General features: G+C 38.9%; 2 protein-coding genes across 4 annotated transcripts; one reads left to right on the forward strand and one right to left on the reverse strand.

The window, feature by feature from the left end:
- Positions 1-1,077: 1,077 nt before the first annotated feature.
- On the reverse strand, positions 1,078-8,272 carry NKAPD1 (NKAP domain containing 1). Of its 2 annotated transcripts, none has more exons than XM_058545224.1 (6): positions 7,789-8,272; positions 7,094-7,170; positions 5,146-5,246; positions 3,444-3,593; positions 2,485-2,538; positions 1,078-2,041 (listed from the first exon to the last, which is right to left on the reverse strand). In XM_058545224.1, the coding sequence occupies exons 2-6, from the start codon at positions 7,160-7,162 to the stop codon at positions 1,537-1,539; spliced, it is 879 nt and encodes a 292-aa protein (XP_058401207.1). In that variant the 5' UTR covers positions 7,163-7,170; positions 7,789-8,272; the 3' UTR covers positions 1,078-1,536. The 2 variants fall into 2 exon arrangements, with proteins under 2 accessions (XP_058401207.1, XP_058401206.1); XM_058545223.1 differs by having other exon boundaries at positions 1,078-2,044.
- A 340-nt stretch (positions 8,273-8,612) lies between these two features.
- Positions 8,613-14,298, forward strand: PIH1D2 (PIH1 domain containing 2). 2 transcript variants are annotated; one of them, XM_058545221.1, is made up of 6 exons: positions 8,613-8,728; positions 9,523-9,741; positions 10,339-10,462; positions 10,846-11,091; positions 11,423-11,688; positions 13,328-14,298. In XM_058545221.1, exons 2-6 carry the CDS (start codon positions 9,565-9,567, stop codon positions 13,460-13,462), a joined length of 948 nt encoding a protein of 315 aa, XP_058401204.1. In that variant the 5' UTR covers positions 8,613-8,728; positions 9,523-9,564; the 3' UTR covers positions 13,463-14,298. The 2 variants fall into 2 exon arrangements, with proteins under 2 accessions (XP_058401204.1, XP_058401205.1); XM_058545222.1 differs by having other exon boundaries at positions 9,539-9,741.
- Positions 14,299-16,200: the final 1,902 nt, after the last annotated feature.

Genomic DNA, 16,200 nt, shown 5'->3' on the forward strand with positions numbered 1-16,200 from the left:
AACCACAAAGTATTACCACCTCATGGAATGTTGTCATAGTTATATTCTATTGCTGGTGTCTTACACTGTCATGCTACCATGAAATATTTCTGTATTACACAGAGGAAAGGAGGGCTAGGGGGGTTAACTTACCTGTTCTGGACCTCATAACCAGTTAGTGGCAGAACCAAGACCAAAGTTTGAGTTTTCAAGCTTTTTACTCAGCCCATGAAGTGACAACCAGGAAAAAACAGTGATATGTCACTTGATCTGCCATAATGAAAAAATTCACTTGTTCTGCCAGCCTTCTTTCAAATGATGTTTTGGTTTCGTAAGTATTAACATAGTAGGGATCACAGTCCAGTCATGCGCCACATAAGGATGTTTCGGTCAACGACAGACCCCATATACAATGGTCATTCCATAAGATGAGTACCATATAGCCTAGGTGTGTCTAAGTACACTCTGATGTTTGCACAACTACACAATCCCCTAACAATGCATTTCTCAGAATGTATCCCAGTCGTTAAGCGACGCATGACTATGTAGCAAAGGGAAATAACACGGTTTCTACTTGGTGCTTTAATCCAAAGGTGGACTGGGAAGTGAATATGTCCCTGAGAAGCCTGTTTTATTCTTGAACTGATTCAACCTAGTTTCAGGGAAAATCTAAGTTCATTAATAGATTTAGAAATGAACAGGAAGACAAATTTAAATGGTAGTTGCTGTCCTGAATCCTGTTCAGAGCACCATTAGCATGACTAATTCCTAATTCTTCCCCATTTGGTTGAAGACTTACCTAAGTCAACTGAAGAAATAATTTTGAACACAAGTCCATATAAGCAGTATGCGCCAATGGAACTGGAATACCACTTCCCATCCAGTTATCATGTTTAGGGGTGTACTGAGTGTAGCCCAGACCCTATCCAGCAGGGGAATTTGACAGAAAATCCTAGTCTCTTCTAATAACAGCTGTCTGGATGTTATCATGAAGGGAAAATGTTTTTATGCTTACTCCCTCGGTAAGTAAACTGGACCACATCTATGGGGCCAAAATACAGAAAGATCAAAGCACCAAGAATGAAGACAAAAGTCAAGTTGTGGCACCTGCTATAAAACTGACAAGAGAGCAACTTGATGTTGCTTTATCATACCATCCTACACAGCACTGGTTCCAATCCACCTCTTGATCCCAGCCCTTACTTTCCCCAAATTCAACATTCCAACTGGTGTATCCAGGTCATTATTGGGTTCAGCTTTCTGGGGCTTTTAATTTGCTGTATATGCTCTCTACACTAAATGTGATTAATTGCAAAAAAAATAATCTCTTCAAGAAACCTTAATAACAAAATACCAGATTCCCTATTAACATAAGAGGATCAAGTTTAACAGGCCAAAATAGAAGATAAGAAGTCTGTCAGAACATATATAGATGGCACAGGACAGCTCTGACCTCAGGCCCCCTGTGCTAAGCAATAGAGTCACTGGCAAAACCCCAAGGTGTAAGAGCTGTAATATCCAGAGTCTCATGGAAACTGAAGAATGTCTCTTTCTCATTTAGTCATCCTCTGAACTCTCGGCAGACCTTTCATCTGTAGCCACTTTCCAATTTGTGCGTTTGTTTGTCCTCTCCTGTATTTCATTGTTAACTATAGGGATATGGACTTTTTTATCTCTCTTTTTCCTCTTGGTTTTCTTAGTGTCTCTTTCCTTACTTTCCTCAGAACTGCTGGATGCAGAATCATCTGACTGGGAACTGTCATTTTCTGCCTCTAAGAATAAAGCAGGTTTTTTGACAGACTTTTTCCTGGATTTTTTCTTGTGCTTATGTGGTTGTTTCCGTTTCCTGGTACTAGAAGCCCCAGTTTCTTCTGAGAACTCGCTTGAGGAATCTGCTGTTACATCTGTCGCTTCCTTTTTGCTTTTCTTCTGTTTTTTGTGTGACTTTTTTTTCTGCTTTTTTTTGTGGGATTTCTTTGACTTCTTGTGTTTGTGAGATTCATGGGTAGATGATTTTACCTGGGGAGATGGTTTTTTTCCATTGGTAATATCTTGCTGATCACTACTAATAAAAAAGAGAAACTGCTTTACTATAGAAAATAAAAAGTGTATTTATATTTTAATATTCCACATTCTAGACAGGAAGTTGGAGGTTAACATCTAAATATTAAATCAGAGCTTTCACATAGGGTTACTAAGCGACTATCACCTCACTAAGTTTTTGTTTCCTTATCTTTAAAATGAAGATAAAAATTATAATCTGCCATACTGAGTTACTGTATGGAATACTATATATAAAATCTAAGTGCTACAGATATGTGGAACACCAATCAGGGAAAGGCAAAAAACCAATCATCTCCCAATTAAATTGCCTGTTATTTCTCTGGTTACATTTTTAATGGCAAATGTTATATCCTTTGTAAAAATTAGAAACTCAATTCATAGTTTGGACTTTGTACTAATCTTAGTTTCTAAATTTTTCTTCAGTAAGCCTATTTGCCTTACCTGTCTGTTTCAAATTCTTCAGGATATAACTCTTTATAACCACTGTGACCCCATCTGTAAGATGACATATTTTATTACACATATTGTAAAGCAATGCACACATTTTGAAAACTAAAACAAATTAGACTTGGGAGTGCACGCATACACGTACACACAGAACAAAGAAAATAGAGATAAGGTAGAGCCAACCCCACATTATAGCTCACTGACTTAGTTGGCTACATTTTCTGTACTGGACAATATCATTTCAGACACAAAGGATTCCTTTGTCCATCTGTAAGAGAACTTGCCATTCTCTTCCTTAAGAAACACTAAGGAACTCTTAATACTCTGCTCTTTAGCTGTGAAGTACTTCTCCAAAAACATCTCATAACATAATGCTGTCTACATTGGGACAATTTTTTAAAATAACAACTTTATTGAGAATTCATATACCATAAAATTCACTCTGTTAATGCATACAATTCAGTGGCTTTTAGTATACTCAGAGTTGTGCAACCATCACCACTATCTAATTTCAGAACATTTTCATCATCCCAAAAAGAAACTCTATCTGTTAACTCTCCATTCCTCCCTCTCCAGTAGCGTATGGCAACCACTACTCTACTTTCTGTCTCTAGATTTGCCTACTCTGGACATATCATATAAAAAGAATCATATAAGTGGCCTTTTGTGTCTGGCTTTCTTCACCTAGCATAATGTTTTCAAGGTTCATCCATGTTATGGTATGTATCAGTACTTTATTCCTTTTACTGCCAAATAACATTCCACTACCATTACATATACCACATCTTGTTTATTCATTCATCAGTTGATAGACATTTGGGTTTCCACTTTTTGGCCATTATAAATAATTAGGCTATTAACATTTGTGTACAAGTTTTTGTAGCGATAATTAATTTTTAAAAGTATACATTCTCAGGCCAAATATTAATGGTCACAAGAATTTAGTCACAAACCTGTCTGGCATGTTAGCTTCATAATCATATAACTTCTTGTTCCAGGATTTAGCCTTAAGAAAATCATCTTCTAGTGTCCCAGAAATTTCATTCTTTGGCCTCCAATAGTCTCTTTGACTTTCTTCATCAAAACCATCACTACGCATCCGGCTATAAGAGAAAACAGGAGAACTTTTAGGTTTAGAAGCAATCTTTGAGGTTACTTTTAGGAACGTTATGCACAAAATTCAATGAACAAGCTAAAGGGAGAACAAAACAACCTGATACTTAATGTTAAAAAAAAATCATGTGAAAAAAATTGATCTGTTCCTCTCTATAAGTCTGTGTAGTTGTCCAATGAAAACCTGACCATTACTACCCATCCTATTGCAGAGTATAGACAAAATGACTTCTGGACTGTGGCATGCTGTAGCTCACTGATTCTCAACTAGGAGGGCATGCAAAGAAGGAAAGAGAGCATCATCACAGCTGGAGCCATTTCAAACTACCCTAGAGATTCTGAAATACAATCCCTTCCCTGTAAACTAGCAACTTGCTGTAGAGAGGTCATAGTAACAGTGGGAGCAAAGCCTAACCCATGAGTATGCTGGGGTGTGAGAACCACTGATCCAGTTTGTGCTTATAATGTCCACTAACTGGTCACTAAGCCAGCTCATCAGTTATCAAAAACGTTTAAGGGCCTCCTATGTGCCAGACACTGTTCTAACTGCTGGGAATAGAATAGCAAATGAGATAATCAGAATCCCTGCCCCTAAAGAGATTATGTTTTAAAGATTTATTCACCATGACAGGCATTAATAGTCCACTCTAAAAGAATAATACTTTGTTCCTGGAAACGCCACTTGGAATTGAACAACCAATACAAAACAAATCATTATCTTCACTAATATACTTCTAAATTCTCAAAGGACCATCTTTTCAGAAAACAGACTGAAAAGATATTTATTTTTGTGTTGAGACTCTGCCTTCTTTACCGTGGATACCAAGAATACTTTCTTGTCTGAAACCCTTCACACACAGCCAGTCACACCCCAAAGTCCACATACTCTGCAGGCACACTCACTCTCCTTAAATATCTTAACTATTAACTATTTCCCTGGGTGGCTTTAGAAATCAGCATTATTATTTTATAGTCATTTTTCATACACACAGCTCTAAACTAACAGGCATATGAGGCTCAAGAGATGTCCCCAATACTCAGACGTTCCTATACCTCCACAGGTAAGATAACAAAGCCTGCATAATCCTTCATATTCAGATGCAAATTATTAAGAAGGTAATATGAAAGGCCGTGTGACTTGGCGAAGATAGTAAGTAGATGGGGTAAAAAAAAGGCTGAGAGAGAGAATGAAAGACTAATAGGGGAAGGGAGTGAATGATCAGCTAAGTGACCATAAGATACCAATAGAAAATCTTGAGTTAAAAGCCATCAGGCTAAGTCAGAATTCACAGAATCCTAGATGTTTAGAATTGTTCAAGGCAGAATTTTTAAATTCTCCATTGCAAACAAGTACAAAGAACGAGGCCATATGCATCACAGCCATTACCTTTATGCTTGGGTCTAGATTTATGAAAGAGAGGTGGCTTAAGGACTCACTGAACTGAATTCATCTATCTTAAGCACACTGAAGTGTTTTTAAACAAAAGGTGATGACTCTGACTAAGATGAGAATTATTATGGTTCTCAGAGCTGCAACTTCACCTTGAACTGCTGGGTAACATTTTCCTTTTGGTCCCCTGGTAAGCATCTTCCATCTGCTTCTCCAGTTCTCTTATTTTCCACATATCTGATTCCTCCTGAATCTAGATTTTTTTAAAAGGAAAGAAATAAAAATAATTTAACAAAAATAACACAGAAAAGTAATTGAAAATATGGTCTGCACTAATTATTGGATTACAGACTGGGTTACAATCAGGAACGTGGGAAGCAAATTCTGGTTTCTCTAGAGTGGTTAAACAATCTGACGCAGTAAATCTCAAATATGTAGAATTCTGCAGCAACAGAACTTTTTAACCCCTGCATAGACACACTTACTACCTTATAAATTTTGCAGTTATGCTGCAATTAGCAAATGATAATCCTTATGTTTCTAAAATGCTTTGTGATTTTAATTGTATCACCTCAAGTGAACCTTAAGCAATCTTATGAGGAAAACAAAGCAGGTACCATTATTACATCTTATTGAGAAGAAACAAAAGCTCAGAGATTTTATCAAAGTCAAAAAGCTAGTAAGGACAGGTCTTTAAACTTTCTAGGCTAAGTCTCTTCTCACAACATTATAATTTTTGTTAAAAACAAAATAGAACAAATGAGAACTGCTAGAGAATTTCCTGAAAAGCAAATTACAATTGCCCAAAAACAAGAATACATTTTATTTCTAAGTCTTTCTGTAATGTTTTGTTAAATCTGTGGTAGATTTATCTCTTTTAGCCCCCACTTTCAAATCTACGCTCATTATCCAACCAGGGGTGGTTTAACATGATGACAGAGGCTGCTTAGGTAACAGTTATACCCTCACTCACAATCAAAATATCAGGAGATATGATAGTAATAACACTTATGATCAAACTAGGAGTTGTACAGTTCACCAAAGAAAACCAAACAAGGATTCTGGGCCCTCTTTTCATCATATGTGCTCTCCTAGGTGACTTCATCTATTCTCATGACCTCTATCAATTCCTGTATATCAATAATCCCCAAACCTTTACATCCAGCCTCAACTTTTCTCCTTTCCTCCAAGTCTGAATTTCCAACTCTTTGGACATCCTATAAGCACCTCACCATCAACATATTCAAAAGCAAACTAATTACCTTTCCCATCATACTTGTCCCTTTTCTTTTGTTCCCTATCTCAATTAATAGCATCATCATTCACCCAGTCAATATATATAACACAAGGTGTTTATATTTGATTCTATAATTATCATTATCATCCAATAAGTCACCAAGTTCTTTGGAGTCTATCTCCTAAATTCCTCATCTTCATCCCTAGTATCACTGCTTTCATGTGAACCCCTCATTATCTCTCACCTGGAACATTGTAATTACCTCCTAATTGATCTCTCTACTGTTTCACCCTTCTGATCTAACCCCTACCCAGCTAACAAATCATCTTTCTAAAATACAAATGCAATTATGTCACATCCTGCTTAAAATCATTTGATGGTTTCTTTATTGCCTAGAGGAGAAAGTCTAATCTCCAAGCATCATAATCCAACTGTAATTTAGCACTCGGGCCTCATCTTCTGTCACTATCCCCCACATTCCCTATTTTCTGGATGCACACAATTTCTTGCCATGCCCCAAGTGCTTCATGCTCTTTCTTGTTGCCATCTTAGTACATGGTGTTCTGTCTGGAATGATCTTTTACACCTGGTAAACTTGAACCTGTTCATCAAGAACTAGTCCAAATAGCAGCAGCTCAAATACCACCCATTCTGTGAAGCCTTTCCTAATTCCCCAAGGCAGATTTCATTATTCCTTCCTCAGTGCACTAAAGCACTTTGTATACGTCTCTAAGTACTTATCAAATAGTATTATAATTATCTATTTTATTCATCTTTTGTATCTCCCAACTGTACCAAAATAATGCTTGGCACACTGCATGCCCTCATTAAATGCTGAGGAATAACTAGGTTCTACCTCTCACCTTATTGTGAGCATCTGTGTGCCGGATGACATTCCTCAGGAGGACTTTCCCCAATGGAACCCGGGACATTCTTCAATCTGAAATGAATCAATAAATAACATTTAATAATAAAAATTCCCTTTAACACCTTGTCTTTTATTACAATGCTATAAAGAAGCATAAGGTAAAGGAAAGATCACTGAACTCGAAGTCAGAGATCCTGAGGAACAGTTTTTCCTTCACCATTACAAGGGGAAAAAGCCTGACCACACTAATGTGAGGATGAAAGGAGATAATGTACACTGGAGTTCTTTGAAATTGCACAAAATTAAGTGCTTTCAAAAGCAAGTATCATTTTATTTAATCCTCAAAATAACTCTATATTTTATATGAAGCAAGTATCTTCATTCCTACTTTATGGATGAAATTTCCTTCAAGCCATAACTTGCTCCAGGCCACACAGCCCAAAGCAAACAAGGTCCTGATTAGAAATCAACTCTCGCATCCCAAAATTAGTTTGCGATGAAGCAAATACCTAGATTTGAGAGTGTCAGGGACCACAAATGTCAACAGTAACAAAAACCGACGCCGAAAAACATCGAATGCAGAGATGCCCTCAATTTCTCCACCTAGGGGAATTTTATTTTCTATTTTGACAGGGATATTCACGTGTGCACTAGCAGGGGCTTTGTGCAACCATCCCCCCGCTCACTCACCCCTCGATCCTGAGGAAATCAGGCATCTTGTTAGTGTGAGACGAAGAACCACTCCATTACAAGATCTCCTCCGACCCAGGAAGCCAAGGAGTCAGGGCTCAAAGGCAGCTCTGCAGCTTCACCCGAGTCCTTCGTGAAAACGCAGCCTTCCCACCGGTTATTCTGCCCTCACCCGCGGCCCAGGCCGCGGCGGCCTTTCCCCCAGCCCAGGCCGACAGCAGGTACCTCTCCGGACTGAGGCCTGAGGCTGCGCCGGCGAGGGATCCGGACGGTCGGGGCGGCTGGGGCATGCCCCGCTCACGCTCCTCTGGGACGGACCCAGGGGGTGGGTTTCGCTCCCCAGAAAGGATGGGGACGCTTTGGAAGGGTATGACCGTCCACTGGGTCCCAAGAAGTATCTAAAGTGCCTGAAGGGGGAGTTGAGTCTTCCAACTGGAAGACAGAGAAAATACCCCCATTTTTGTCACCGGGATCCCTGCTCCCCTGGGGCCACAGAGCTCCCGGTAACCTTCCCTCCACACGCCCTCCCCACACAAATGCACACAAACACACCCATACCGTGCGCCGCAGCCTCGCGTGGCGGGGGTGGGGGGAGGAAGCGGTCTGGGAGGAAAGGAAGCAGGCTTCCCTTTCAGGCCGGAAGTCGTGCTCCTGAGAAATTCTTCCCACCAACAGGAGACCCAAAAAGACTCCCACAGGGAGGGTCTCCAGGACGCGCTAGAGGTCGACAGGTGCAGAAGGGAGACGGGCGCCTTCCTGAAAAAGAAGTGGGTCGGGCTCAGCTGAAAAGCAAGCTCAGCATCAGAAGAGGGAGATCCCTCCGGAACTGGATGTAAAAAGACCTTTCTGTCTGCAGCTTCCCGGACCCAATTAGAGGCTGTACCCAGCCTGGTTACCCTGGTAACAGGTGTAGCGGTTTGTCAAGGAACTGAGAGAAGAGGTGAGTCGGGCGACCTCCGGAATGGTTGTCGGTTAGTTAAGTTTCCCATTTAGTCTAATCCTAATATAGTGTTCGAAGAGCCCAGACCTCCTCTTCTTCTCGTTCTGTGGATGCTGTGGGACATCTCTCCAGTGAGGGAGGAGGGTGCGAGGGAGGTTATCTCCAGTCAGAGAGGATATTATTACACGCATATAGTGTTAACCAGGTGTTCAGCCTCTCTATATTAGCTTACTTAATCCTCACAATAACCCTATGAGATAGGTATTATCGTCTTCATTTGGGGGACAACAAACTGAGGCACATATATAAATTATTTCTCAAGGTCACACACCTAGTAAGTGTGGAGCTACGATTGGAATCTAGGCGTTCTGGCTCTCGAGTCCATACTTTTAAATACTAAGCTGTGCTGAGGATTGAGGAAGTCGCATGTGGCCCTCACTCCACACACACCCCTGGCAATTTCAGGACTGGATAGGTACCAGTCAGCCAATGCCCAGGTACTGGAATGAGAAAATCACCAGGAAGTCCAGACTTAAAATGACTACTCTGTCCCCTCAGGGCTTGTGAGGGTCTAGGCAGAGGTAAGGCCTTATTTGAGAGGACAACTTGAGAATTTAGGAAGGGTTACTAGATAATTAGAGAATAAGGAAAAGATAAAGTGGTGCTGAGCCCAGTTTTTTCAGACACAGGTGTTAAGGATAGCTGCTAACTTCACCCAAACAATTCCTGACATATTCCTCCTCCCCTAAAAGAAGAAATGAATCAATAGTTACAAAGACTTTTTTTCCCTTAAGTCAAGTCTTTCCACAGACGTAAGAGGCCTATTCACTGGAATCATGGAGTCATCCTCAAAGGGTCTGCTCAGCCAAGTTACTCAATTCTGGAACCTCCTAGATGATCTGGCTGAAAGTAATCCTGAGAGCTATGAGAAGTTCATTCAACAGCAATTGAAAGAGGGGAAACAACTCTGGGCTGCCCCAGAACCGCAGCTCTGTCTACAAACCAGGATCCTGGTATGTAGAGTTGGTGCCCAGGGATGGGGAATGAATGAAATGATCCTGAAATAACTGGAGAATAGCTTACCCTTAGCTATTGCTACTTTAACACAAGAAAACTTGACGGAAACTGCCACTCTAAGTGGAAACAGTAGTGTGGAAGATTGTTTTGAAGGAGTAAGAAAAGGAAATTCATGTTTGATATATTTTGGAGATCTCAAAATGAGCTATTTTTCTGCTAGAATGAAAACAAAGAGTAATGTGATGATTTAATAGAGAATCATAGAGTTGGAGATTTTTCAAATAAAGAGAATTTATTTAGTGGAGGAAGAAAGGAAGTGGTGAAACAGGGTCAAACGAATTCACCTGGAACAGCTGCTTAGATCAAGTTCCCCTTCCTCCTCCCAGTTCCTCTGGGAGCAGCCACTGGATTCTTGATAAAAAGCCAGCAGCTTTGGGGAAATCAGGTAACAGTATAATTTCTCAAACACAGTTTTAATACATGGAATGACTTACTTGGAGCCTAAAATTCTCACTCTTAAAATTCTGTGACCTTTAAGATATTTAAAAACAAAAACCTAGGTTTTGAGATATGCAAAATTATTTGCTTTCTAGAAACCAAAAGAAAAAATACTTTTTATCAACCTATGTCAGTGGAAAAGGATCCCAGCTCCCCAGTCAACCACTCATCCAGTACCTCTAAGTATTGGAAGACCAGAAGATATATCTGAGACATCAGGTACACAGAATTATGGGAGAGAAAACACATTTAAAAATTTTTATTGGGAATAAGAATGGACCAGATTTTACTTGGTAAAAGGCATTACAAGTAAAATATTTTATTTGGTTATAAAGTAGTTAATGACTAAGTGTACCTTTATGCAAATTGAATACTGTTTAATTTTTCTATTAATATGAGCTGTTTTTAACCCATATAAAATGCCACAAAATGCCCTAATTGGAATTTTGTGTATATAGCACCGTTAGGATTGCCTCTGAAAAATACAAGAATAAAATTTATGCTCTCTAGCTTCATCAGGATTATGGCTTAATATATTACCTGACAATATCCTTAGTGAAACAAGTTGTCTTCATCTCACACCCTCTGAACTACACACACAGATCTTTACACAGTCATCGATGTTGCCTACAATCCTGATGTTCTCCAGGCAGCAGAAAAGGACCAAGTGAAGAAAGATCAATTAATATGGATGGCCATGAAATGCATTGAGGAGCAACTCCAATTCACTCTCTCACACTCTTACCATATTACCAAATTTAGAATAAAAGGAAGCATTGAAAGGATGAAACAAAATCTGATGGGAATCCAAACTGACCCCACAGATTTAAGAGAGAAAATGAGAAAGGGTAAGTTAATGAATGTAAACTGAAAATTAAACTGATTTAAATTTTTCTGCATCCTGTGTATATTTTGCAAACTAGAACTCTCGATTTTAAAAGAAACTTAAGATAGAAAAATATAAAGATTAGATATTAGCATGTCCTTAAAGATTTTTAAATCCTGTATACTTTTAAACCAGATTCTTTGGTTTAAGATTCTTTTGATTTAAGATTCCCAAACTAATTTAGCTGCAGTTTTATCTGCCATCTTGGCTAACACTATTATAGGTCATAGCCTGTTAGTATTTTCTGTTGTTGATTAATTGTGTGATTTCATTTCCCCCCTTTTTTCATCAAGAACTAACCCTTGAACAGATAAGAAGTAGTACTGTGAGCAATCCAGATCACTCTCCTCAACTTTTACTGCCAAAAGACCAAGTTTCGGGCAAAACAGGGTGTCTGATAGAAGAGATTTCTAGTGCAGAGATCCAGGTGGAGATGAAGACACCAGACTATGAATTAAAAATTGTGGTGGATCAAAATGAAAAACCTCTGAAAATTGAATTAAAAGTTGAATTACCTGGTATTAATTCAGTATCTCTCTGTGACCTTCGTGTTTCTGAGGTAAGTTGAACAGATAATACTATAAATTTCTATCTGTCAGCACTCACTATATCATGCTGTAGTAACAAACTCCAGGATCTCAGTGGTTTACAGTGATTTGCTCAGGTTATATGTCAGCCAGGCTTGTTCTGCTCCACGAGTCTTGCACATTTCAAGATACAGGTCAAGGAGCAATGCCCATCTGAGAAATGCCATTAGTATGGCAGAGGGAAAATAGAAATGGCCAAACCATGCAATGGATCCTAAAATTTCCTTTCAGACATGGCATATGTCACTTTTACTTGCATTCTGTTGGCCAAAGTCAGTCACAAGGCCAAGTCCTACAAGAATATTCTTCTCACAGGTAGTCACGGGAAATTACACGGCAGGGATATATAATCATTTTACAGAAGAAGAGCAAATAATTGGCAACAGTCCTACAATCTACCACAGTCCACTCGCTTGGTCGCAAATATTTGCTTCTCTCCCCTAGGAGGACACCTCCAATCCCAGCATCAGACTCCAAAGTACAGGATTTTGCAGTCATCATCTGCATTCTGCTCCTCTTGCTCCACAGCCCTATGAACTGCAAAGACAAGTTATCTACTCCCACAACCACATGCACAATACAATGTGGAATGGGGAGAGCACAACCATAGTTAGCAGACTCCGTTCAGAAGTGGGAAAAATATGAGGCACAGCATTTACTGGTGCACAGCACTTCTGAAATCATGGTAGGCAGATATTGTGAGGGGTCCCTTTCCTGGAAGTAGATGTTCTTGCTTAGGTTCCATGACAAGGTTCCTTGATTACCTAGCCCCCTAGTTCCATTGTTTCCCATGACCTTCAGCTCCAATCTTTGGGAGGTTTTTTCCTTTTTCATTATCCACCTTGGCCACATCTGAAAAGAGTGTTGGAGAATATGCCAATCCTTAGGTGCTAAGCAGCTTACTCAGCCTGTTTCATGCCCATGGAATGTTGGCGTCCAAAGATTATTTTAAATTAGTTTTAGCCCAGGCTGGTAGTATTTTATTTCTTTGATTCTAATCAGTGCTACACCCCACAATTCTTCTTTAGACATGTGCATTTTTCAATGGCCTGTCTCTTTTGACTTTATTGCTGTCATTTGGGCAAAATGTAAGGATTTACTGAGATCCACCTTAATCCAGTTAGAGGGTTTAACAATGGGTATAAAGACTTGTGATTTAGTCTTTGCCTCTAGGCTGTCTTATTCAGCCTGTGTTGATAAAAAGTAATTTTATCCTTTACTGGTTGAAAAATTAGTTCTATTTTTCAGTCCTCAGGTTTTATAATTTCTGGGCTCTTGGATCACCATCTTTCCAGTGTCCAATAAGTTTCCTTGCTGTTTGCTGGTCAGCCCCAAAGTCCATGCCACATAGTTTAGGATGGCAACACTCATCTTCTGGTACTGTATCAGTTAACTTTTGATGTATTAAGCAGCAATAACAAATAACCTCAAAATTTCAGGGATTTACATCAGCAATTTGATTGCTCATTACAAGTCACTTAGCAATAAGTAGGATCCTCTTCTCATGGGAAAGGAGTGAATAACTGGGAAGAATAATCCAATAACAAATTTTAACCAGGAAATAGTTTCTATTTCCATCTTTTAAAATCTCTCTTGGTTTATTATTCTTAGGACGATTTATTGATTGAGGTCTCTGAAAAGTACAGATTACATGTGAATCTTCCAGAATCTGTGGATACTGAAATGACTACAGCAAAATTTATCAAAGAGAAAGCTACATTACTCGTCACGATGCCATTGGTCTAAGTCAAGAGCATCATGTGTTTTGGGTTTTCAGTGCTCAAGTCATGTGAGTTATAGGACCTTCATTATGGGTGAAGAGATAGAGGTTTATCTTAAACACTAGTTTCATATTTTCTAAGAGTTCCTTTTGATGGAATGAGATTTCCTCATCAGCTGTTATGTTTTATCTTTTTTTTTTAACTCTCTTCTTCTCAAATAAACTTGGCATCAAGCAGAAACTACTAAAAACAGTCTTGCCATGACATACTTGTTTTGAAGATATTTGTAATGGTCTTAAGTAACTTAAATATCATTTGGGAAATTTTATGTTTCTAAGTAACATGAGAATTTTTGGTTTGCTGGTTGAAAAAAATTTTTGTCCCTAGTAAATTTTTGTATCAGGAATAAATCCCAGACTGTGCAAGTTTTTTATTACCAAGATGGGCCATAGCAGTTCAAGTTTCCACCAGCAATAAAGATATAGGGCCAATGTAATAATATGCATACCTCTGCTTCTATGAACCTCTGTACTTGTATAACACAGTTCTGGCAGGAGTCCAAGCTACCCAGGCCAACCATTTAATATCAGATATGGAGTTGTATGTGGATTGGATACAACAATGCAGTAACAGTAATTGAATGTTATTGCACATAAGATAGAAAATATATCCAACTCTAATTTAAGAAAAAGGAGTTGACTTTGAGACAAGTGCCTTTCTCCTAAGAAAATAATTTTTAAAATACAGAAGTGATGTACTTTTCAACTCCCATACATCTAAGTCGTTAAATGGTTGTTCAATACAAAGGTATCAACTTTCCAATTTATATCCCAAATAAGCAATGTTCACTTCAAACTTTAAACATCCTTTTCTTTTTTTTTATAATTTTATTTATTTATTTATTTTTCCCCAAAGCCCCAGCAGATAGCTGTATGTCATAGTTGCACATTCTTCTAGTTGCTGTATATGGGACGCGACCTCAGCATGGCCGGAGAAGCGGTGCGTCGGTGTGCGCCAGGGATCGGAACCCGGGCCGCCAGCAGCAGAGCGCGTGCACTTAACCGCTAAGCCACGGGGCCGGCCCATGAACATCCTTTAATCATTGTTTTTAGATACAACACAGCTTCCTTGTAGTTATTCTAGTTCAACATAAGGTCTTTAAATATACTCCTCCTCAATTTTAAAACTTTTTAACTTTTGAAACTAATGTTGTATGTGTAAAAGAAATAACTGATATATGACATTTAAAAACAAATATAATTCTCTTCAACCTGCCCTGGATTTGAATTCTTTTAGCAATAGGATACTATATCAATCAGAAAATTTTCTAGAACTGTATGATGTCCTAAAATTAACAAACCTATTATATTCTCCTCATCCCTCAAAAACTTGGAATGCTTTCATCTTATCTATTATTCTACAAAATCACTGTGAAAACGTATTTCCTGGAAACTCCCATTCCTAACCACATAGAACTGGCTGACTCTCTACTCTTGTACACTCAGCACTTAGGTGTACTTAACGTCAGCAGCTATGGGTTTGTATACTCATGAGTAAAATGCGTATCAAGATCTAACGTGCTTAAAGTTAAAATGTTAAATAATACAACCTGTTTTCTAAAATATTTTCACTTATATTTTCAATGGATTTTATGTTCATAAAGACATCTCTATCTCCCCTTCCCTACAAAAAGCAAAACTGCCCAAGAAAAGCATTAACTAATAATGAACTGGAGAATAGTTTAAATTTGAATCTTACCAAGGTTTTTTTCCCTCAAAACTGGAAATTTTTTGAGATGGACATTAATTATCTTTTAGAGAGATTTTTCTACTAAAACTTGGTTTTAGATCAATTATCAGTAGTGATTATATTCCCATGTATTCCACGGCTTGTGCATTATTAGGTAATGAGTATTCCTTGCAACACATTCCTGTCCTCTCTCACGCTGGTCATCTCCTCTTGTAGACCATGACTTGGGACACCATAACTTCACACACAAACCTCAGGATTGGAGTTAAATATCTAAAAGAGCCACACCCAAACATGAGGTGCTTCAGTGACTCCTTGAGATTAAATTATCCTAAACTCAGTTCTTATTTTACCAATGCTATAAACTCAAAAGGTATCTGTATTAAGAGCTTACATGTACATAGCTGTCCCTGGTCTTAATCATTTAATGTGAAAAATGATTACCAACAGATCAAAAATTAGACCAGACACATTAGAAACACATAGTTTAGGGGGCCGGCCCCATGGCATAGTGGTTAAGTGCACGCACTCCACTGCTGGCGGCCCAGGTTCGGGTCCTGGGTGCGCACAGACACACCGCTTGTCAGGCCATGCTGTGGTGGCATCCCATATAAAGTGCAGGAATATGGGCGGCCCGGGTTCAGATCCTGGGTGCGCACAGACAAACCGCTTGTCAGGCCATGCTGTGGCGGCCTCCCATATAAAGTGGAGGAAGATGGGCACGGATGTTAGCTCAGGGCCAGTCTTCCTCAGCAAAAAGAGGAGGATTGGCATGGGTATTAGCTCAGGGCTGATCTTCCTCACACACACACAAACACACTAAATAAATAAAAAAAAACAAAAACAGTTTAATTTTTAAACAATCTAATTTCAACCAAAAACACTATTTCTAACTTTCTTCTTTCAGTTCTGGTAAGAGAAATAGACTGAATCCAGATTTAGATTATAGTTCAGATTAATTTTTAACTCAGAACAATTTTTATTAGAAGGCAACTTTTTATTTTTCTTTCAAGG

Source organism: Diceros bicornis, chromosome 7 (assembly GCF_020826845.1).
Source record: "Diceros bicornis minor isolate mBicDic1 chromosome 7, mDicBic1.mat.cur, whole genome shotgun sequence".
Taxonomy (NCBI): domain Eukaryota; kingdom Metazoa; phylum Chordata; class Mammalia; order Perissodactyla; family Rhinocerotidae; genus Diceros; species Diceros bicornis.

Bases quoted from the DNA above. Each gene is read 5' to 3' on its own strand.
- NKAPD1 (XM_058545223.1), bottom strand. From the start codon at position 7,162: ATGTCCCGGGTTCCATTGGGGAAAGTCCTCCTGAGGAATGTCATCCGG. The intron at 5,247-7,093 runs GTGAGAGGTAGA...AAAAAAATCTAG, and splicing joins ACACAGATGCTCACAATAAG to ATTCAGGAGGAATCAGATAT. The intron at 3,594-5,145 runs GTGAAGTTGCAG...TTTCTCTTATAG, and splicing joins ATGTTACCCAGCAGTTCAAG to CCGGATGCGTAGTGATGGTT.
- PIH1D2 (XM_058545221.1), top strand. From the start codon at position 9,565: ATGGAGTCATCCTCAAAGGGTCTGCTCAGCCAAGTTACTCAATTCTGG. The intron at 9,742-10,338 runs GTATGTAGAGTT...TTTGCTTTCTAG, and splicing joins GTCTACAAACCAGGATCCTG to AAACCAAAAGAAAAAATACT. The intron at 10,463-10,845 runs GTACACAGAATT...CTACACACACAG, and splicing joins AGATATATCTGAGACATCAG to ATCTTTACACAGTCATCGAT.